This window comes from Rhyacophila brunnea, unplaced genomic scaffold (assembly GCF_057557595.1).
Source record: "Rhyacophila brunnea isolate RB1 unplaced genomic scaffold, BYU_Rbru_1.0 scaffold_5, whole genome shotgun sequence".
Lineage (NCBI taxonomy): Eukaryota > Metazoa > Arthropoda > Insecta > Trichoptera > Rhyacophilidae > Rhyacophila > Rhyacophila brunnea.
The window spans coordinates 10,314,650-10,339,115 of NW_028233170.1; the positions used below are offsets into that span (position 1 = coordinate 10,314,650).

At 34.3% G+C, this 24,466-nt stretch overlaps 1 protein-coding gene across 4 annotated transcripts in view; it reads left to right on the forward strand.

Annotated features, from left to right (window-relative positions):
* Zir (dedicator of cytokinesis) overlaps positions 1–10,499 on the forward strand; it is a 41,665-nt gene extending 31,166 nt beyond the window's left edge. For all 4 annotated transcript variants that reach the window (XM_085955400.1, XM_085955401.1, XM_085955402.1 and 1 more), the window contains exons 29-37: positions 138–314; positions 1,112–1,343; positions 1,533–1,662; positions 1,740–1,911; positions 3,961–4,141; positions 5,103–5,296; positions 6,644–6,849; positions 7,560–7,706; positions 9,679–10,499. In XM_085955400.1, coding sequence (XP_085811526.1) covers positions 138–314; positions 1,112–1,343; positions 1,533–1,662; positions 1,740–1,911; positions 3,961–4,141; positions 5,103–5,296; positions 6,644–6,849; positions 7,560–7,706; positions 9,679–9,718 — 1,479 coding nt within the window. In that variant the 3' untranslated portion in view covers positions 9,719–10,499. The remainder of the gene's footprint in view (positions 1–137; positions 315–1,111; positions 1,344–1,532; positions 1,663–1,739; positions 1,912–3,960; positions 4,142–5,102; positions 5,297–6,643; positions 6,850–7,559; positions 7,707–9,678) is intronic.
* Positions 10,500–24,466: the final 13,967 nt, after the last annotated feature.

A 24,466-nucleotide genomic window follows, 5' to 3' on the forward strand; every position in this document is an offset into this window, starting at 1 on the left:
GACATTTGTTTTAATGAGAAAATCTAGATTTTTTTCTGTCAATTATAGCTTATTTTTTTTACCCTATCTGGAATATTTGTGTCAGCTTGACAGTAGATAATTAACAACACCGACAAGTCTTGTGTATTTTTCGACAGGTGAAAGATTTGGTATTCAATCTGCATATGATTCTATCGGATACGGTGAAGATGAAAGAGTTCCAGGAGGATCCGGAGATGTTACTCGACCTGATGCATCGAATCGCTAAAGGCTATCAAAACAGTCCTGATTTGAGACTGACCTGGCTTGCCAATATGGCACAGAAACACATGGAAGTGAGTACTTTGCAGATTCAGTAAAATATACACCACTGGCAGGTAGATGATAGGAAATAAGGTCTACAAGCGTCTGGGTCATCATTTAAATAGGCATCAGACCAAATCCATGTGCAGTGTTGCATGCATTGATTAAGAGACACTCCTCTGATATTTTTTTTGAGATCTGATTGCAAAGTGAAACACTAGTGACCAAAATTAAATACTTGGTGCCAGCGATGGCGGTCTTTCTAATAATTATTGTAACTGGTCACTACACTCCTTCATTTCGACACTTTTTATAATGCAGGTATTAGACTATGAAAGATCTTTGACAAAGAGATTTTATCAAATGTTTTAAGAGCACTCTTTTATAAATGACTAGAGGATTTAAACTGTAAAATATTTTATAGAAGTTAAGTTTAAAAAAGCTACAACGAATATATGTTGACTTGTAGGATTAAGTTTCCATTCTTTTATTTCTATTTTTTCTAATTTGGGCGGCGATTAGTGTTTAATATTTTTCTTGCTCTACAATCAATAATTTTGGTGCTTAATTACCGTCTTCCATTTTGATACGAGCTGTCACCAACACCAGTGTTTGACAGTAGATCTATTGATATTTAATATTGGATTAAATGCCACATTTATATGCTATTAACTTTTATAAAAAATCTTTTATGAACAATATATTAATTTATAAAATATACTGTAAAAGATTTTATAAAATATTCTTCATAAAAGAGATATCTTTGATAATCTATTATAACCTTCCTAAGCAGATTGTATTGTTATGAACCGTCTTTTTGTGTACACAGCGATCCAACCATACAGAAGCCGGAATGTGTTTGGTGCATAGTGCTGCTTTGGTGGCAGAATATTTGGTTCTTTTGGGAAGTGGCGACGGGGGCGCAGTGCAGGGCGGAGCCGTCGCTCTCCAACAAGTCACCCCCAACGCTCTACAAGAGAGTGCAGTCTCTGACGATGTCATGGCTCCCAGGAATGAAGGCATTTGCCTCGGTAAAGACTTCACAGAACAGGGGCTTCAAGGTGACTTTAATATCACATTCACTTATCCATGTATATTACATGCATGAGCTTTTATTTATTTATTTATTACCATGTAGTAAATGTGATTGTCTGGAATTATTATTTTTACAAACATCTTCCGGCACCCTTAAGTATTACAGCACGTTTGAATAACACTGGTTTAATCAAATGAAATGCATTTTATTTTAGGACTTCTGGAACATGCAGCCAATTCATTCCACACTGCGGGAATGTATGAAGCAATGAATGACGTATACAAAGTACTTATTCCCATCGCGGAGACCAATAGAGACTACAAAAAGCTTGCCAACATTCATGGGTAAATGTTTGTTTTGCTTTTGTTCATTTATAGAATCTACTATCTTACACTGTCCTTAATATTTTTAATCATTGCAGGAAGCTGAATGAGGCGTACACAAGAATAGAACAACTGAGCGGCAAGCGAGTTTTTGGCACTTATTTCCGAGTCGGGTTTTACGGTTCCAAGTTTGGCGATCTCAATGGAGAGGAGTTCATCTACAAGGAACCGACGCTAACCAAACTGCCTGAAATATTTAGCAGACTTGAGGTAAGCAAATTCTTACAATAAATAATTGAAATTGTCACTTCAGTACTCGCGACTAACGTAATAATGATTCATGAACATTTAATTTTTAGTACGTATTCAATTCTAATTGTTTTAAGTTTTTTACTGTTCCATTTTTGAGTAATTTTTTGCAATCCGCATCTTCCAGGCACTATGCACACTCGCCAATGGTAAATGCACATTGAACTGACACAGAGTACAGTTAATTCCATTTTATATAACAAATTAATTCAATAAAATAAACATGAAAACCTTATTACTAAGTAACAAGTATGTATGTATAAAAAAAAACTAGTGTGAAAAGTGTTTAGAAATCAATCCTAACACAGTGGAACCCCGATCTACCGTTCTCTCATAAATCGTTTTCCCGCACGGATCGTTCATTTTTGAAAGTCCCGCCAAACACCCATAAGAACAATGTTAAATAATCCCGCATTAACGGTTCCCCGATTTATCGTTTTCCTCAATCTATCGTCTAAATATTATGATCCCGTCACAAATATTATCCCGATTGACCGTTTTTCTTGAATATTCATTTCGCTTTCGTAGAATTGTTTATGATACATACAGTTGCGTAGCTTTGTTTGCACAGGTCGGTCGGCGGTCAGGCTTGCCTCGCATCTCATATCATGATTTTTTATTAATCGCAACTAAAATGCCCCCCATGAAGAAAACTAGAACTCTATCTGAGAAACTGAAAATAATTCAAGACGTCAAAAAAAATCCAGGAGAAAAACAAGTTTTTTTTTTTTTTAATTATATATTCCGCATTTATTGTTTATTTTTTAGGGTCCCTTGAAAACTGTAGAATCGGGGTTTCACTGTAGGTACATAATTTATTATATATATATAAACTCACTATTTATACATTCAGTAACCACATTTAAAATGTCATTACATACTAATAAACAATGGATCTAGGTAAAGTATTGGAAATTTAATTAAAGTACATAGTATATAAAAGTCGGGGAATTCAATTGATTGATGCACCCGTAGCGTGTGGCCATTCTAGATTGAATGTCGTGTCTTTGTTTCTCTCTCCCACTCTCTTTTCTCATTCATACTAAGTCAATTGCACCCCAATATTTGCCGCAAGCATCGATCAACATACAGTTGTTCTGAGTTTTTCTAATGCGCCATGACTCGCTACTGTCAGATTGCAACCGTTGAAGAAGTGGCACTCGATTCTGACCGAGTGTAATTAAAATTCCAACACATTCCGCATCGAATTGAATGCTGCATCAGCCGATAATTACGAATATGTATTACTAAAACTATACACTAGTCGCAAAATGGTCTGTAATCCAACATCGATCAAAATATACGGACATCGAACGCACAATATAATATGGTCTCTTGAACTTCAATTTTTCATTTAAATGTGTATAAAAGTTGTCACTGCTTTTTCAATATTCTCGTGCTGGGACAGTTTTCCAATAGAATGCTTTCTTTTTCGATTGCAAGCATGGAGTTTTTAAGTAAGGTTTTTTTTTAATTTTACAATTACATCCGGTGTCTATGCTTCACCAAGTGTCACTGACAAAATTGGGAGGAGTTTTGAGTAATTTTTTGTTTTAAATTTGACTGCCTCATGAAGAGGTTTCGTAAAACATTTTTTTTTTACGAGAAATGGATGTTAGCCACTTGCACAATTAGGTCCATGCTCTGGATTCAAACACACGTTGAAAAACAGTGTGAATTTTTTGCCAGATCCGGTATTTGAACCCGAGCCCCTCCACTTACCAAGCAGATACGTTACCACTCGGACATTGAGCGCGCTTAAACTAAATAGTCCCAGAATAATATTGCAATAATACAATATAATTTCAACATGAATCAAAAAACAAAATAGCTACCATATCAATAGTTAAATGCGATATATGTTATAGGTAAATATAAAAAACGGCTGATGATTTGCATTTTTATTTCTTTGCTACTTCAATACAAACTTTTGACAAATAGTGTCTTAAAACCCTCCGATTTTGTATCAAGTAAATTGAAATGTGTTACATTTTTATCTATTCATTCCAGAATTTCTACACCCAGAGATTTGGTGCGGACAATATTGTAATTATTAAAGACTCCAACCAAGTGGACACGGCCATTTTGAATTCCGACAAGGCATACATACAAATCACTTACGTGGAACCTTACTTCGAACCTTATGAATTACGTTATAGAGTCACACATTTTGAAAAGAACTTCAACATCAGTGAGTCAATCAACAATTATTTTCCGAAATGATAAACCTAGCTAACCAACACCATCTGCAATTTGTTGTCATTCAACTTAGAATAAAAATTGTAGATATTGTAGTTTATAAAATTCAATTAAACCCTGCATAACCAAACCATAATACTCATACAAATTTGTAAACACCTTAGAAAATACAACGCCCGGTGGGACTCTAACCAGCATCCACTAGATTTTGACGATGTGATGTAGAAATTGAGGGTTTAAAAGAATTTTAAAAACTAACCAACACCATCTGCAATTTATATTCTAAGTTCAATGAAAATAAATTAGTATGACTAACAAAATATGCACTCTTTATGTCAGATTTCTATTAAATCAGACATAATTTTAGATATTTTATAGATGGAAGAATATTTTTTGACTTATCTATAATGGCTTGGTTCACGCAGTGTTTAATACTTTGGACGCGGAAGACGCACACGGTGCGTAATGACCAGGCGGCCGATCGATGTAATTAACGTGCATTTTAAAGGGGGCAATTAAAATCTCATTATCTATTCAGCAGCGAAAGCGTTAATTGAATTTAAAAAAAACTAACTAGCACCATCTAAGTATAATTTATTATGTATTCTTAATTCAACAAAAACAAATAAGTATGACTGAAAAGGTGTGCACTATTTTTGTCGGATCACCCATAGCATACATAAACTATTATGGTTCGATTTAGACAGGGTTTAATTGCATTTTAAAATCTAACCAGTACCATCTGCAATTTGTATTATTAGTTAAAAAAAAAAAAAAAAAAAACTGACAAAGTTTAGTGTGCACTATTTATGTCGGATTGTAACAGCCTACCTCCACTGCAGTTTGCCACTGGTATATATCTATAACACAAAACAACATAAGACTCCCTTTAGTTATAATGTGAGTTCTTTTAACATCATCCATATAATTTGAATACCATATTTATTTTTCAGAACGTTTTATATATGCCACTCCATTCACAACCAGCGGACGGGCTCATGGTGAATTATTTGAACAGTGCAAACGAAAGACAGTACTGACTACCGCCCACCATTTCCCATATGTGAAGACAAGAATTCAAGTTGTTCATCGATCAACTATCGTTTTAACTCCTATTGAAGTTGCGATTGAAGATATCCAGAAGAAGGTAAATAAATATCTGAATACATTGCGACAGCAAGATAAATTATTCCTTCTTGTACTTACGACCTTTAAGCTGCGATTACATTATGATCACGTCACGTGCTGGCACGGCAATAAATTTAGTCTATGGTTTCGTCATCCCGCAGAATATTTTGAATGATCACTATCTCTATAAATTCAATTATGGAAAGTGCTAACTCTAATTTATTACTATTTTGAATTATTATTCATTATTCATGGTAATTTTCACTTAATTTTAACAGTTTCTACAATTGTTTTTCATTGTTATCTTAAATTTACTGTCCCAATGAAGCAGAATTTTGTCCTTATTAAGTGATATGAGGCGTCTAATTCTAAAAAGCGATAAGTCCACATTTGGTCAAAATCGAGAAAAAAATATGCACGTATTCTTTGTGTAATTTTACACAATATGTATTGATCTATAAATTCTAAAACGTGAGTATCGGTTTATCACAAAAAGCGCTAAGTCCGTGATTCATATTATTTAAAGCTTGGTTGATTTCGCGCGTGAATAAGGGAACGTACAATATTGCAAATGGCGTCACCCATGCTGTAGCATCCGGTAAACTCATGATAGTGCCAAGGAAATATGTGCCTTGTGCGGAAAAAATTAAAAAGTGAGGTACAAGTAGCGCTACGTCCAATTTTATTTTGTCTATATTTATTACATTTAAGAGTTTATCAGCTGAAACAAATTGCCATTTGGTTCTAATTTCGACATAGAATGCAATGGAAAAAATAATCTCACGTTAAAACAAATAATTGAAGCTTGAAACATAAAATTGTTGTTTCCCACAAATATCGAATTGTGGACCTGTCGCTTTTTGTAATTAGACGCCTCATATAAATTAGTTAGTTCCTTGGTTTAGATTTCGTTCTTTGAGATTGTGGACCAATTAAGCGGAATCATCTCTATATCGACGGTGTTAAGCCACAATATGATGTGAGAGATGTTTTGTCAAAAATGACTCCTAAAATGTGCCTAGTATGATTTCTTGTCTACCTAATTTATACGTATGCCTCCTTAGACAGTAAAGATAAGAAAAAGATGAAGATTAGATACATTTTACTGAGACAGATGCTGAGAGTCTTATGGATGGTCAAACAAACCAACGATTCCATCGTCAGCAAACTACAGATTCAAGACAAACTCTCATACGATCAAATCATTCATATTCAAGTATCAAACTATAAGTGGATTTTAAACCTAAATATGTACAGACCCATAAGATGTTAGCTCCATTACATTGCTAGTTTGGGCGTAACATGTATTTGTCACGTCTGGTTGTTAAATGGTTATCATTAATTTCTGCGTTTGTATTTATTTCAGATTAATGAATTAGCTGCAGCCACAAATCAGGATCCACCCGACACAAAAATGCTCCAAATGGTTGTACAGGGCTGCATCGGAACAACTGTCAACCAGGGCCCCATGGAGATGGCCCTTGTGTTCCTGTCAGGCGTTGCGGACGGCACGCAGCCTCCTACCAAGTTAACCAACAAATTGAGACTATGCTTCAAAGACTTTTCTAAGAAGTAAGCAACTATATAATGCCAATATGCATAGAATGTCACTAATAACTACACGCTAATTAGCCGTCTTTAAGGCGTTAGTGTTAGAGAAAACATCTGTGCCCGTGCAACGGATTACCTACAAATCTGACAATAGTTTTTAATGTCATTTACTTACTTCCAACTAAGAAAAATTATTTTGAGTATCTGTTATATCCGCAAATATGAAAGACTAACAGTATTAAATATGTCTTATATTATTTATTATCAATACTGTTAATATCTACTTTTGTAAATAAAAGACTTCTTGATGCCATATTCGAATTTCCTGCCATGTCAATAAAAAATATATGACTTCTTATAATTAGAATGATTGGGACATAGGGATGGTGGAGGGTATAGGATGAGGATTAAGGATAGGTAAGATTGATTGATTCGTTCATTCACAGAAATTCATTACCCCTTCCACGCTGGGGGTGTCCTGCCGACCATAAAGTTAAATAGTATAGCCACTTTCTGGCCGGCAGAATAAAGTTGGTTATGGTTATTTGAACATAACAGATTGTAGGTATACTGTATCCGCAATGTATCAATTTATTCAATTAACTACATATAGAACAACCATTAAACTATTTAAAGTTTATATTAACCATTAATTTATATGTAGTTGTGCAGTTTTCATACTTTTTTCGTTAGTGCATCACTTCATAATAGTACCAATTTCTTTCAAATAGATGCCACGATGCCCTCAGGAAAAATAAGAATTTGATTGGAAATGACCAAAAAGAATACCAACGGGAGCTCGAGAAGAACTATCAGCGATTCACCGAAAGACTCGCACCTCTGATCATCATGATGCCTGGCCATGTTACGCATTTAAGGTTCATCATATTATATTTATCTATGTATAAACTTACCCACGAAACGGCTTTTAAACTTCTTGCTATATAAATTTTAAGAAAACAATTGAGGAACTGCGGATTAAAGGGATAAAAGTGCACTTATGACCATGCCAAGTAAATCAACTTAAATTTATTATGCGTACATAAGTACCTACACACACCTTTTTTTATTTATATGTCAAATTGTACTCTTTTACTCCTCAGTAGGGAATCCAATCCCGACCCAAAATTCTGATCCTGGGATTTCGGGATTACAATTTGACAATCCCGGAACTGGTCCCAGGAATAGCATTTTTTTCCATTGTTAACCCTTTTACTCCCATTCGGCCGATATTTCGGCCCACCATACCTATGCGAAAACTCCATCTGGGCCGATCCATCGGCCGAAAGTTTGGATCCAAATTTACGATTATTCCAATTTTTTTCCCGTCATATTTCTTCTCATGTAGACAAAACACTATATTCGGTATGTGTTAGGTGTAACTAATAGTTATTTTAGTGTCACACTTGATTATAATTGTGGCATACCCTAATAACTCACAAGTCATAATTGCTCTTGCTGTCCAACGCGAAGCCAAAGAGGGTCATAAAAATAATAAAATATTATTTTTATGACACATTTTAAGTTCTGAGATTTCTTTTAGTTGTTTTATGATTCATATATCACATAATTATGAATTTTGTAATTTTAATGAACTCTGACCGAACGAACAATGAATGCACACTGTTCTGTTGGTAGAATGGTGAAAAAATACATGAATAAATATTATTATAATAGTTTTAGTGCTTTGAAACTTATTTTTTTAAATTACTTCATTCCCATATCAGTTGGTCCTCAATACTGTATCGAATTCTCGTGCGATTTCGTGAATTGAATAATTATTCTTGAATACCTTGACACTATACGATTTTTTTAGATTACTTTATAAAAATTCTATTTCATAGAGAAATAATAATATGTTTATTTTTTTTTCTCTTACTAGATAAGAATAGATTATACTATACAATTTGATATATCAATTATAAATAAAAAAATGTCGATACATTATTTTTTTCTTTTATTTTATTGATGTAATTTATCAATATTATTACTTATTATTGCTTTATACACCATTGAGAACACACAAAAAAAGTTTCAAATTTTTAAAACATGTGTAGAATTATTTATTCAAAAAAAACTAAATCAACGATTTTTTGGCGAAAAACGCTTAGGAGTTTTCACATATGCTAGGCTAAATCACTTGGGAGTAAAAGGGTTAATATAAAAATTTTATATTTACAAATAACATTGATAAAATTGGTCAAAAATAAATCTAGTATAATTTATACTATTTAAGACATTTATTGTTAATATTGTATACTTTCAATCTTGAAAATACATAAGTTTAATGGAGTAAATAATATTGTAATATAAATAATAATGTGAATTTAATATGAGATTGCTGTTTCTGATAGTTAAGACTTAATGAATGGGTTAGCGAGATTTAAAATAGTAAAGCAAATCATGGTGTACTTATGGCCTTTCCGCTTCATAAATCTAATTAGTCAGCCAAATATGAAACTGCCGTAAAACGTATGAGATCATGGTGGAATTACTTTGTTAATAGTGCGAAGCATTGTTTTTTCCAATCTTTCTCATTTGTATTAATTTATGTGAAAAAATAAAATTAATCGGCAACTTACACATACATGGGTATAAATCAAACTTCATTCAAACTCAGTTTATTTCTAATGTAGTTATTTGTTATCATAAGTATTTTTTCTGTTATATTTTCGTTTTTATTTTATTTTCCATAAAAACTTACAAAAAAATCAATCCCGAATTATGTTTATCAATCCCGGGATTCATAGGTATCGAAAATACCTCGGGATTCGGAATCCCTACTCCTCAGCATGTCAAATATTATTATAGTAAGAGTGAAATACTAATGAATATGTTTTATTTTTATAGCAATGGATCATCGAAAAGCGAGCGAAGATATCACACATAAGCTAAATCACGATTCTCAAGAAGATGCTATTCTCATATCTAATTAAACCTTAACATATTAGATCATAGTAACCGCTATCTTTCGTTGTATGAAAGAAGTTATTTTCTTTATTTTCTTGTCAGAAACTTAATTATATAATATTATCATTTTAGGCAACAACAATATTATTATAGTAGTCATTTAAACATAATTTTGTCTCAACTTACTTAAATTGTAATTAGATAGACAACTGGATTCATAAAAATGATACCACACGATTTTGGGTATTTTATAAATCCCAATTGTCATATTTTGTCACAAAATCTCAATAACCTCTGTCTAAATCAGCGATTTCCAAACTGGGAGGCGCGGAGTGTTGCGAAGGGAGGCGCGAAAAATTGAACTCAAATTCAAATTATTAATGTATCCACAGGTTTGCAGTTTGCAAATGCATAGTTTACAAAACGGCCACTAGTTATAAACTACATCAATAAACAGTCCTATAAAAGGTTGTTTGCAAACCTGTCTGAAAATATGGAGACTAATTTTATAATACCTCACTTCTATACTATTGTGAAGCGCGCGGGCTATCTCGTGAAAAAAGGAAGTAAAAAGGTCAAATCATAATGTTGAAATTTGAAGCAAATTTGTTTAGCAACAATAATTTTGTTAAACTTGTCTATTTGGTTGAAATTTAAAAAAGATTGAGTGAATAAATCAATGCAAGGACCACTAATGCATTCACTGATTTAAAAAGACAAAGTGAAGGCATTCATAAAAAATTGGAGGTTTGAACCAAAAAAAAACTATTTACTTAGTTTGCTTATGCACTCTTCACATTATTTTATTAATAGTTAAAAAAAGTCGCCTGCGGCGCTACTCTGTTTCAAGACTATTAAATATTTTAAAAATGTGGTTTTGCGTTGCAATTTGATGTGATGCCTATATGAAGATTGATATCTTACTTAAATGATAACTTCCGTATATAATTACATTACATTATAGACACTACATTAGAGCACCACACTGCCCTTAACCTCAGCGATAGGTGGGTGGGCCCGCCAAAGATCCTGGCCTGGGAGCCCTGTTCAAGATGTGGGGCCCATGATAGAATTCATCTGTCAATGAACGATGATGAATTTGGATTGACTGCTTGAAAAACAAACTAATTTAAAAATGAATATAATATAATATGTAGTAAAACCTTGTTTATTTTTATATTTTTTTTCATTCTTGTATTTGTACATTTTTGACTATTTAAAAAGGTGTCTGTATTATTTAATGAAATAAAGGGGGGGAGGCGCCAAGATTAGATTTTTTAAAAGGGAGGCGTAGTAGCATAAAGTTTGGAAACCACTGGTCTAAATTATGTCACATTTTTTGTTCTCAGAATAGAACTAGTTTATATTTTGTATATTGTACATCCTCTATCCCCTTTAGTCACATTATATCAGTAGATGTAGATTTACATAAATGACTTTGGCAGTTTGTGCGGTGTATGCCTTGTGTTTATATTATTTTGTTTTATTTAATGAGACGTTTATATAAATTATTTAGTTTAGTAATACGATACCAAAACCAGTTTATTTTATTTATAGTATTATATAATTATCTCTTAGGGGCCCGATGCAGAGAATGTGAATGTTATGTAACACTAACTAGTAAAAACGCTATGCATAGATAAAAGTGGAATGACAGATAAGCAAAACTGTGATTAACATGGAATGAAAGTGTTGTCATTTTTCAAATTATGATTTTCTGTTGATTATTAAAATATTTTTTAATTCAACATACAATGGTAAAAGTACGATAACTTTACAACATGAATTGAATAGTTTTAAATTAAGCATTAGGTACTGTAAACTTTAAATGGTTTTATGGTTACTTTGTCAGTCAGTGTTTTTATTGTAACTTCATGGACAATGGTAAAGTATTCCCAGCATTATTTTTATTGAATTGGCAACACGCTCGCCATGTTCGTTTTTATATTATTCACTAAATTCTCGTTCGATTAAATGCTTGGTTGTTACTCATTCTTTATTGATTAGCGTTTTTACATTAAGTTGAATTAGTAAAAATTAGTATTATTATGCACAGGGCCCTAGGAGAATGTGTTTTTAACAATTTATGCCCAGATCTATTCATTTAAATTTACATAATGTATGCCATCCCTTTATTCTTGAAACTAATGTAGGAAATATTAATTAAACTAATATGTTAAGTATTTAACATCGTATTATGTCAGTGGTGCATAATCTGTCATGCCATTTATTATATTGAGTATGCATCGTAGAGGCCAGTCCATCTTTGTAACTGGAGTTAAAACACATCTCTTGCTGTTGTTAAAATATAGCACATATTGCAACAATACAACCAACTTATTGTAATTGTTACAATAAATGTTAATACTATGATACAAACCTACCCTAAGTTTGATAATAGCTATCACTTTATCACCTTAGCGGTTGATAAGTACAGAATAGACCCACTGAACTGTCAAAACTGTATCTCGGTCTAAAATTTATCACAGCTAAGAGAGGTGCTGTTAAAACATAGTACTTATTGTAACAATTATAATTAAATTATTGTAATTGTTACAATAAGTGTTAATAATTCGATACTTTCCTACCCTATTTAGCTGCCGTAGCGGGCCGAAAATTTGTGTATAGAATAGACCCGTTGCTTGAAGGTTTTGCATCACTGTATTTTACGTGAAGTGTTATTATTTTATAATGCTTTATTAAATTCTACACAATGTATTCTTCAAGTAAAATATTTTGTGATACCTATATTAATTTTGTTAATACAGCATAGGTATGTAACACTGCATCTGTTGTGAAGCTATGTATATTATATCATCTATGGTCATAGAGATCTTTTTTGTAGGATGGGCGGCATGGCCATTGATATTACTAATCACATGAGATGAAGTTGTCATTTTTTTTCAATTCATGTTTGTTTGTTGCTGCCCTGTCAGCAATCATACTTGGCTGGAACCTGCATAATATTATGTAGTATGAAATACAGTACTCTCTCTGAGAAATTTGTACTAGCAAATTACAGTGTTATTTATATACATATTTATAAACTAAGTTTATTAACCCTTAGACTGCGTATGGCATGTAAACATGCCATAGACTTTATCTCGTATTTTTGACCAAACTAGAAGAGACACTTGTGGATAATATGCTTTAAAAATTAGTTCAAACCTTTTGGTAGACATATCAGGCAACAGATCATAAAAATGTCAAGTAAAACACAAGGAAATATATTTTTGAAAAGAACACTCATTATTCAGTCGTTTGAATCGCGCGCCATTGCGAAGACGGGTGTACTAGTTGCGTCACCAGGGTTATCAAAACAAAACATTGGTCATGCATCGAAAAGTGTGCATCGATAATATTTTTATTTACCTTTTAATTAATTATTATGATTACGTTAGTATTATGTATTTTTTCTTAGTGATTTGTGATCTCGATAGAAACATTTTGAAGATTTGTTTTTAGTATTTTTTGTCATTATAAATATAAGTGAAATAATTATTTCACCCACCAAAATGTCACTACCACATAATATTATCGAAGAAATAATGCTGGAAAATATTTTATCGATGCACAGCTCTCCAGTAAATTTGTTTGGCTTTGTTCATAATGGGTAATAATTTTTATTTTTATGTGCCACGAAACTGTGTTAGCTCTGTTCACATGCTCATATTATGCCTGGCGATTATTCGACAGGCCCTTTGTACAATGAAAAAGCCGACGGCGCCTCATAAATTATATTATAATAAAATAATAATATTTTAGCAGTGCGGTAATTATTTTTAGTATTTTATTCTCCAAAACATCCTAATGAATAAGTGGATGACATTATTTTATGGCGACGAAAATAAATATAGCTTCAGAATTTGAAACGGTAATAAAATTTGAGTTTACGACTTACTAAATGCGATAAGCGATAACCCACTGATTATTCCACAAGTGATTTAGTAATATATCTGTCATAGACCGTAACCAACTACGGCAGCATGTACTCAACACAGCCCTGTGTATGACAAATACAAACGCGGCGAATTGCTCGTTAGTATGTGTTGAAACCGTCTATGTGAAGAGTGGACGGCCGCCATTTTGAACGCGCGGTCAAAGCTTGGATATTTTTTAGCGTCTTCACTTTCTTCGGTTGCATTGGAGCACGGCATAATTGTGATGCGGTCCTTGGGCACTTTCGTCCCTAGTACATTCCTTTCTTCGCAATGAACGTACTGACGTATTAACGTGACTACTGGAATACCGGCGAATTATAGAGCTTGATTTTGTGCTTTCAACTAGTAAAAATAACGGCAGATTATAGTAGTTGTCGGATAATCGAGCGGCAGATTACTGAGAGTGTACTGTACATTATTTTTTTTAATTGTGTGCAATATCCATTTATACGCATTTTATACAATTTATAACATTAAAATACGATATTAAAAATTAAATCAATTGGTTTCATTTTCATCTGCATTGATAAAAATATATCTTATTCAAAAGAATAAATGATTTATGAAAAAAAGAGAATATAAATTATTGTACATGAAATCTGATGTCAAAGATTGAAGGCATTATGAAGACACGTTGTCTTCAAGTGAGACTAACTAAATCGTCCTTAGCATAAATACAGTAAATACGCAAAGTTATAGTGGAACAACTTTACTTAACCTTGAAATTGGGTAATAATTGTGATTCTTCTACTGAGCACGAATTACATAGAGTAAATTTAATTATTGTTACCATTATTATTTCCGACTGCTCCTACATAAAGCCTAATGCATCATTTTCTCTCGCTCAGCGTCGTTCTAATAACCCATTTACACGTGCAAGGATTTACTGCTGACAGTACATATCGTCGGTGTTTTGTAAAAAGGGCGAATCAACCATTTTGGTGAAATCGAGATTTTAATGAAAATACAATATGTACCCCACTAGCTTTGTTGTGTAAAAACGGCGAATTTGTATCTCCACAGTACAAGTACTTAAAAACGATAATCGACTAAAATTAAATTAATTAAAATTACGAATAAAAAGCGAATGTGACATATTAGGCCTTTTAAAATATTATATTATGATGACAGTATTCTTTCTAAGCTTTATTATAAACTTGTTAGATATTTATAATCATCCACAGGTCATAAACAAATAAATGTCAATAGTTAAAAAGCCTCCTCCTGTAAAATAGCATTTTGGTTAATTCGCCCTTTTTACAAAACACCGACGATATTATCATGCCCATTACAAGAAAATGCAAGTGTAAACACATATGAATACACGAAATACAAAAGGCACTAAGTACCAAAAAGTTGAATTTGAGATATAGCGGTTTTAATGAATAATTCGTTTATTTTTCATCAAAGCACTATTTTATTAACTTCTCAATAGATTTAGCATACAATCTTAATGACATTAGATGAAAAAAAAATACAAATTATAATTAAACATTGTAAGAAAAACACGTTTTAGAAAAGCACTACGTCGCAACACTAATTTCTTAAAATAAGCACTAAGTGCCTTGCTCTATATCGATAACGAGGCACTAAGTGTCAATGACACATATTGTTATTAACTTCTTATATTTCTAAGAGATAGGAAACCTTTTACGTGTCTGAATAATTAAATAATACTTAACATGATGATGACATTTTTTGTAATGGAAGTTCACAAATATTAAAATACAACATTATATTGTTGAAACTTGTAATTATAATAACAAAATAATATTTCTAATCAATTATCATATAATGGGATGAAAAATGTTTGACACTGTTTTCACAACTTTTTATTCCAATAGAGTTTGGTAAAATAGTTTATGCTCCTCATTGTGTAAATATGGAAGCATTCCTAGAAGATCTTTCTTCTTTTCTTCGGAAATTTTACTGACGCAATGAAGACATGGAATTACAAAATTTTGCAGTTGATTTATGGTTTTATTTCTTTTCAGAACATTGATTGGTTTCCATGATTCTAGAGGACCGTGTGTTTCCTTAATTTTTACGATAGCAGGATCCTCCGAGTCAATTTTTACACAGTGACCTTGAGATATCTTTAAATTTGTGGTATTTATAAATTCATTTGCAGCTTCATTGAAATCAAGAAAGTCTTCCTTTTCCATACGAACCACGTGGAAAGGTTTGTTGCGAGCAGTTTTTATCATCACTTATAAATCTTCTGAAACCATGGTTTGTGTAACACGTTTTCGATAAGAGCAAAGTCTCGATCACAGCTTAACCCTTTATAGGGCAAAGGTCAAAAACGGTTTATTTATCGACCACCTCATTTATGAGCTATAAGTCATACATTAAATATGGAAATATCAACCTTAGTGCTTCAAGACGTCGTCGAGAACATTCTCTGGTTACGAAGTAAGCCATCTAATATGAAGTGTACGTCAATCGCTCGCAAAACATTATTTCAACGATTGGTCGATGTATCAGCCATTGCGCGTTTGCGGTCGCGACTCGACGAATTCGCGAGTGACACTTGACTTTGCAAGTCATTTTGTTCCTATTTATATTATGTGTTGTGAAAAAGGGTATGTATATAATTATTTAATATGCATTTATTTATCGATTTAAATAATATTTTTTACAAATATATTGTGATAGAGTACCTGTTTCGTCATTCTATTGCCAAGCGGGAAGTACATAACCTCAAATTTGCAATTCGCACGGCTAACTTCTAGAATTATTTTAAACATAAAAAAGCGGCTTAGACAGCTGTGTATAGTTATATTTTATTGTGAATATAGTATACTATCATAAATATATTTTATTTTTACTCAGAATATTTGGGATCGGAAAAGTTCTCAAAATATCCGAGAAGAAATGGTGTTTTTTTGTTAGTTGTGACATCAATTGAATGCTAAAGTACTCAATTACTATCAAAATCGCAACTTTCATGGGATTGTATTGTATTGTATTTGACTGTAGAAGTAACATCATCATCATCAGCCGTGGTCTATCCACTGCTGGATGAAGGCCTCCCCCATCATACTCAATTTTTCGCGGTCATTTCGTAATATGGTAATGTTGTATGTCGGTAGGTACTGTTATGATAATATTTTTTATTTTTTTTCAGTTCATAATGAGTAAATCTAAGAAAAAGAGCTGTCGATGTGCTTCTAGTATGGCTAGAGAGCCAAAACGCATTTCTTATTTTTGTAAGCAATGTAATGTACTGCTTTGCATACTATGTTTTGAAAAGTATTACGTAAATGGGTATAAAAAAAATAAAAATTGAATTGTAACTTTTCTTATGACTAAATAAATAATATTTACAATCATTATTTATTTGTTTTATTTGAAAAAAATATATCATAAAATCAAAAAAAAAAACACCTGAATGGGCACTGGTTGATAAAAAAACCACCATAAATTATAGTTTTTCCAGATTTCTGATAGATATTTTTTATTTTTATATAGAAATTGTTTTAAGATATGAAATATCTGATGCAAAGTGGTAGAGATCGGTTTGAAATGAAGAAAAAAATGCTTTGCCCTATAAAGGGTTAAAAAGGAGTGCCCAGAAATTAGAAATTTATGCTCTATATATTAATTGAGTTAGCATTTACTTGGTAGAATTCCATTTTACAAGAAATGAAAATATAATTAATATTAAATTCTACAGGTTTTTTTAAAAAGGTTTGTCGATAGCTATTTCGGTTGTAACACCATTATCAAGACTATTCAGATAGGCCGTTTGCCTTTGCTTAAATACTATACGTGTATAGATAGAGACAGAATACATTTTCTTATTCGTTCCAGCAATATTATGAATTTTTACATTATTATTAATTGTAATATTATTAATAATTTGAAAACCCTAAGTGGGTTTTTTAAAATGGATATCGAAATTTTCAAAATTTATCAAAATTACAGTGTTCGATGGTTATTTATTGACATTATTAATCAATTAAAATATTATTAGTATAATTGTCTTAATCGTGTGTTTAGATTATATTTAATAGTGGCGACAAATACATTACCAAATTTTCATTAATTATGTGATTACTTTTGGATAATTCGCGATTAATTTCCAACTGTTCAAGTAAATTTAATTTTAGACCTTTATTACATATATGCAAACATTGTGGCGTTTCATTGTTACTGATGCTATGCGAGTTTGATATCAAATGTTTAGCAAACTGAGAATCTGTTTTACCATTCCTAAAAGACCGGAGGTGCTCTTCAAAACGAGTTTTTATTGACCTGCCAGATTGACCAATGTAGCATAGACTACATGTGCCACATGTTATTTTATAAACTCCGCTTTTCTCCAGTTTGTTGATTTTATCTTTACTATTTTTTAAGTTTAATCCTAGATTATTATTAGCTTTGAATGCTACGTTAACGCTATGTTTAATTTCTTGATAAATTTTGTCTGAAATAATGCCGTGATAACCAATGGACTTGTAATAACGATTTGAATCTTTAACGTTAGGGTATATTGTTGATCTAGCTAATTTAAGTTGTTTTTTATATAATATTTTATCTACCATTGATGTTTCATATCCATTACTTAAGGCTATTTGTTTAATGGTATGTAGTTCATCCTCAAAATCTAATTTGTTCATGGGCACGCTAACTAGCCTGTGGATCATGGCATGGTATGCCGCCAACTTATGAATCCATGGATGTTGCGATCCTTTATGTATAGTAGTTTCAGTATAGGTGGGTTTTCTATATATTTTGAAGTTATGTTTATTATTAACCCTCTGAATAGTGAGGTCTAGAAAATTAATTGTGTTTTCTATCTAGTATTTAAGCAAAGGCAAACGGCCTATCTGAATAGTCTTGATAATGGTGTTACAACCGAAATAGCTATCGACAAACCTTTTTAAAAAAACCTGTAGAATTTAATATTAATTATGCTCTATACAACTAAAAATGCCCTTGGAAACCAGATATATCCAGAGAAAAATTATCATTTTGTTTTTGTTCTGCCCACTGCAGTTGTCGCTCCACATTATTAGTTTATTTTTATAGGTGTTTTGTGTATGTGACGAAAATAATTTATATATGCAGGAGGCTATTTCATTACCCCCTCTACCAGTTAAACCTTCGTGCCACATGCACATAAATGCTTCTTTAGTATCTGCAAAATGTATTCCCAGATTGAAATTTGATAGTTGTCTAGCACACTTAGTACATTTGGCTCTGAGTAAGAGTTGGGGTAAGTAGCACTTGTTGCAGGTCCATTGAAGCGGTGCATATATCACTAGCCGGCATTTGCGAAGACGCTACATCTGCTTTCATTGCATTCATGGCACTTTCCGCCTTTCTTTGATGCAGTTCTGTAGGGAGGTCAATACCCTACCATCCGCATGACTTAATTTATAATTACAATGTATCTTGCAACATAATATTGTTGAAATAGCAAAATAAGCGATTTATGTGAATCAATCAATTTTTAACAGAAAGCTAATTTAGCAAAAATAATTCAATAATTATATTAATCAATTATTTATAATTTACAAAACGATTTATCCTGATATGCACAAAAATTGTTAATGTTAATGTGATTGGTTTGGTTAGCAGGATCAGCTTTAACTTGGGCTGATAAAAGGTCACAGGTTGAACATGTATCGCTACGCTTACAACCGAATCGCAAATTTGGAAAACAATTTTTTAAAAATTTTATTTATATGAGACTTTTGTCATTGGCTCTAAAATTTTGTATGCTAAAAACAAGTGGTGTTTATTAAGATATTCTTTTTGTGACCTTGATCGACCATAGTGGCTTTCTTCTTTCGGGAAGGAGTTGACATGAGCTTTGATTTTTATTTCATCATCTATGGTATATTTGCGAATTTTTTTCTGTTCCCCTTTTCTCTTCACATGCTGTTTGTCCATTCTTTTTTTTCCAATGTTAATGTATACACCCTTTTCTGGCTAACGGAAAATATGTCAGCAAAAGTTGCCTGACAAACATTTAGTATGTCGCCTTTTCCGTCCGGTACCGTATAATATACGGATCATTGCCGTCTGCTCTCCGCCGGAGTTACATAGTTACCATGACGTCTCCTTTTTACTTCAGTCAGATGCATGAGCCCCATCATGTAGGAACCCTGTTTCGATTGATCACTCAACACATAAAACTCATTAAAGCGTCATTTAGCGGTACAACGGCCAGGCTCGTTGACGGCATGGCTTTCCCACCGGTCGTAGGATGGTTCTTAGCCGCAAGTATTCTCTTCCACTTCCTCTTCTTTCTTCTCTTTGTGGATGGCAACACTTCGAGAGTACCTCCCGTTGTGCCACGACATCTTTCAGGCGTCACGTCCCTAGCCTCCTCATGAACCTGCGACGAGAAAGGAGAGTGCGCACTCTCCACACCATCAAGCTTTGGTATCATAAGTTGCCCGGTTACGCTGCCTTCAGATTCGCTCACTTCGAGAGGAGACCCCTTTAGTGCTTCCGAATTATCTTCTTCGTCATCTCCTATATCGTCTTCCGCTTCCGTCTCAGGGGGAGGGTAATGTTTACGGATTTGATCCACATAAAATTTATAAGGTCGGCCACGCCGAGCTACGTAATACGTCACTCTCCCAACTTTCCAGATAATTTTATGAGGTGCTGTCCATCTAGGTTCAAGTCCCGCACTTGCCCCTGGCCTTGTTTTGGGATATTCCTTCGTGTATACTGATTCCCCAACTTGATAAGCCGGTGGTTCAGCGGCACGATCCTGTCTTCGGCGTTGTTAATACCTTTCTTGATTGGCAAGGATAGCCTCATTCATACCTTCACGGTTCCGCTCAACTCCATTACTCTCTCTCGATCTTAACGGGTTGGACCAATATCCAGGCCTACACATTTTCGCTCCCCAAAGTACTTCAGCAGGGGTGAATCCCGTGGCTGCATTGCGCCGGCATCGTAAATCACCCAGTACGTCTGCGAGATGGGCATCCCACGTACTTTGGTCCAAGCCTGCTAAACGAATACGCAACCCTTTCTTAATCTCCTGGTTACGGCGTTCAGTCGGATTCTGTCTGGGATTGTAGATGGCAGTTGTCCATTGTAAACAATCCCATTCTTCCAAGGCTGCGAGCCATGCCGGGTGACTAAATTGCGTTCCGTTGTCCGTTAAAAGCGCCCATGGACTTCCATAACGCAGGATGATCTGATCGCGAACTAGCTGGATGATATTTGATACAACCGCTGATCGCAACGGAAAGGCTTCAACCCACCGCGAAAACAACTCGGTGATTACCAGAATGAATCTATTTTTTAAACGTGTGGTAGTATAAGGTCCCATCAGGTCTAATGCCAGGATCTCCCACGACCGCTTAGCTTCCATATGAGAAGTTTCAGCTGCCCTAAGCTGCAACGCACCACGCTTCCGGGTGGCCTGTGGTATGCCACAGGCCCGTAGCTTCCACTTCGCGTCTACGCCTGCGCCACACGAAATCATCGCGGATAGCGTAGTCCGTTTCCAACGATCCTGGGTGACCATTTTTATCGTGAAAAATTTTCATCACCTCCTTCCTTAACGAGGCCGGTACTACTATTTGTGGTGTCTGACTTCTACTCAACCGTACCAGCAACCCGTTTTTCACAATCAAGCCGGCGGGTTCTCTACTCGGTCCAGCATTCGAATTTATGCGCTGTATTAATGCTTGTATCGTAGTATCCGTTCGTTGTTTATCTATAATCTTTTGTCGTAATGTGACCGTTGTTAGTAACATAGTGGTATGTGGCTCAGGTTTTCGCGTGGGCGCTTCTATCCGCTTGTTCATCTCCTCAGCATCCTTAGCGACGGTCGCGTGTCCTTGAGGGAACCTCGAAAGGTGATCGGCCAGGTGGTTTTCAACACCGGGGCAATGTTCCGTATCAAAACGAAACTCGCTCAAGAGCATCGCCCACCTTGCCAATTTACCCTTCTGATTTTTCGCTGTATTTAGCCACGTGAGTGCCCGATTATCGATAATCAGCGTAAACTTTCGATCCTCGAGGTAACCTCGGTATTTTGTAATACCGAAAACAGCCGCCAGGGTTTCAAGTTCATTACTGTGATACCTACTCTCAACTTCAGTCACGCGTCTACTTGCATAGGCTATGACATCGCGTCCACCGTCCTGTTTACGTTGAAACAGTATGGCCGCAATTCCATGTCCTGAAGCATCGGTTTGTAAGCAGAAGGGCCTTTCGAAATCCGGTCTGGCCAGCTTTAAAGGTTGTTTCATAGCTTCTTTTATTTGTCTGAAAGCATTTGTAGCTTCATTGGTCCAGTGAAATTTTACGGTGGCTCGAAGTAATTTCGTCAGAGGTATTGCTATTTCTGCAAACCTAGGTATATACTCCCGTAACCAATTGCATAAACCTAAGAAGCTACGCACATCTTTCCTGGTCGTTGGTTGAGCGGCCGCTTCTACCTCTCGCAGATGGTGTAACTGCGGCTCGTTTCCAGTAGCCGTAATGCGGTGTCCAAGGTAGTCGACCTCTCTGAGACCAATTTGACACTTCTTCGGTGCCACTCTCAGTTCATGGTACTGTAATCTTTCGAATACCATTCGTAAATGGTTCACGTGGTTCTCCCACGACCGACTATATACAATAATGTTAAGGCTAGGATTCAAATTAATTGCTCCACTATCGTACGGCGTACTATTAAATCCTATGCCATCAACTTTATTTTTAGAGCGAAATACTCTCGTTTTATGGTTAACCGGAAAGTTTACTTCGGAAAATTGTTCTGAATGAAAATCGGTGTTGCTTGACGACACATTTTTACAAATATTATCTAACTTAACGCTAGCAACAATAGGCTTTATAAGAAAGTCACTATCTATAAACTTATCACTAGATTTAATGGGCACTTTAAGAGGGTCAAGGTAAAAGTAATACTAGACCAGAGGTTCCCAACTAGGTCCTGTTCCTCACTTTATTAGTGATCATAATATAAACAATGTGTCTCTGTCACCTGTCTCACTGACACAATAGTTTTAATTACTTCGAGTACAATAAGTTAGTAAATAAATATTACATATTAGTTAATATAAATTAAAATAAATCAATACCAGAAGTTGGCAAATAATAATATGTGTTAATTTAATATAAAAAATGAATATATCTGTGTGCGAAAGGAAGAGGGCGATAAGTCTGAAATTTCGTAAAATGAGTTGAGTATGCAAACCTTAATGCATATATGCGTAAAGCAGAAAAGGGACCAGTAGAATTAACGCCGCTGTGTAAGTAAATTTTGTATATTAACAATATGCGATGATTTATTTTTCGTAATATTTCGAAAGCATAAATGCGTTGAATGTAATCATCTCGCAGAGAAATTTTAGTTTTTGTCACACGCCGAAAGGAACACAGCGTTGAGTAGCGGTCGCGCCATCGCCGTATTGTAGACATGCGTCGTTCTCGAACGAACGTATCTTTTTTAACTAATCTATAGCCAGCGAACAAATCGGTCCCGTGTCACCTGGCGCTTATGTCGTTCGAGGCGAATGAGATTCGCGAGAGTGCGTGCGCTGTATAGGAAGAAACGTGGGTGCGAAGGACACGCTGCCCGCCGAACTGAATATGTCGTTCGAGGCGAACGAGATACGCGGGAGTGCGCGCGCAGTATAGGAAGAAACGTGGGTGCGAAGGACACGCTGCCCGCCGAACTGAATATGTCGTTCGAGGCGAACGAGATACGCGAGTGTGCGCGCGCACTATAGGAAGAAACGTGGGTGGGAAGGACACGCTGCCAGGGTAGTACTATACATTTTATTACGACAACAAAAGACACAATTGACCTAATCTCTCCGAACTAATCGCTATCCGTAATTAACCTATTCGGTCGGAGTCCTTATTAAGTGACTCATTTCCATATCTACGGCGTATTGCTTTCGACCATTGGCTCTGTTCACACCAGTTCGAGTTAAACATCATCGAGTCATCGCTATTTGCTTTTCCCGCTTTTAGGCTGTCAAACGTTAAAGTTGGTTATTATTCTATCTGCAGTTCATTTTTGATAGTAATAATATACTTATTACTATGTCTTGTAAAAGAATCGAATTAATCATGAGGCGTGCGAATTAAATGTCTCAAAATAATACAAGTAAGTAAATGTCATAAACATAACCTCAAAATTATTGCAATAATTAAAGTGATGATAATTCTTTAAACCAACAATTTCAACGAATATTTAAATTTACTCAACAGTGCTGCACATATTATTATTAGCATTATTTTATAGTTTCAAATTAGATTATCATCTTCCATTAGTGCAGTCATAATGAATTGATTTTTGAAGTGATCGTATTACAAGGAAGATTATTTTAGGTATATTTATCTTTGTTTACTATTGATTATGTTTGTGTTATTGCAGGTACTGAATTGGCTAGTAAGTATGATATACTGAATGCTTCTCGGACCAGTAGTCTTACTGAAGAACAGTCGAAAGTAGCCCAAGAAATAGAAGCCACGATGCCATTCTCTGATTCAGGAGATAATAATTTAGCATTATTATATTGTTTTAAATTACATTATTATATTCCATTAGTAGTACATGACATGCAATGGGTGAAAGGAATTGATTTTTTAAGTACTTATGTAATAGTATTTGGGGGAAGATTGCTTTATATAACTTTATTTACTATTGATTGTGTAGGTATGTGTTATTGCAGGTACTGAATTGGGTACTAATTATGATATTATAATGAATGCTTCTCTATTCTTCTCTCTATTCTCAGGTGCCGAGGCTAATAACATCCTCTTTAAAAATAGCCTGGATGATTTGCAAC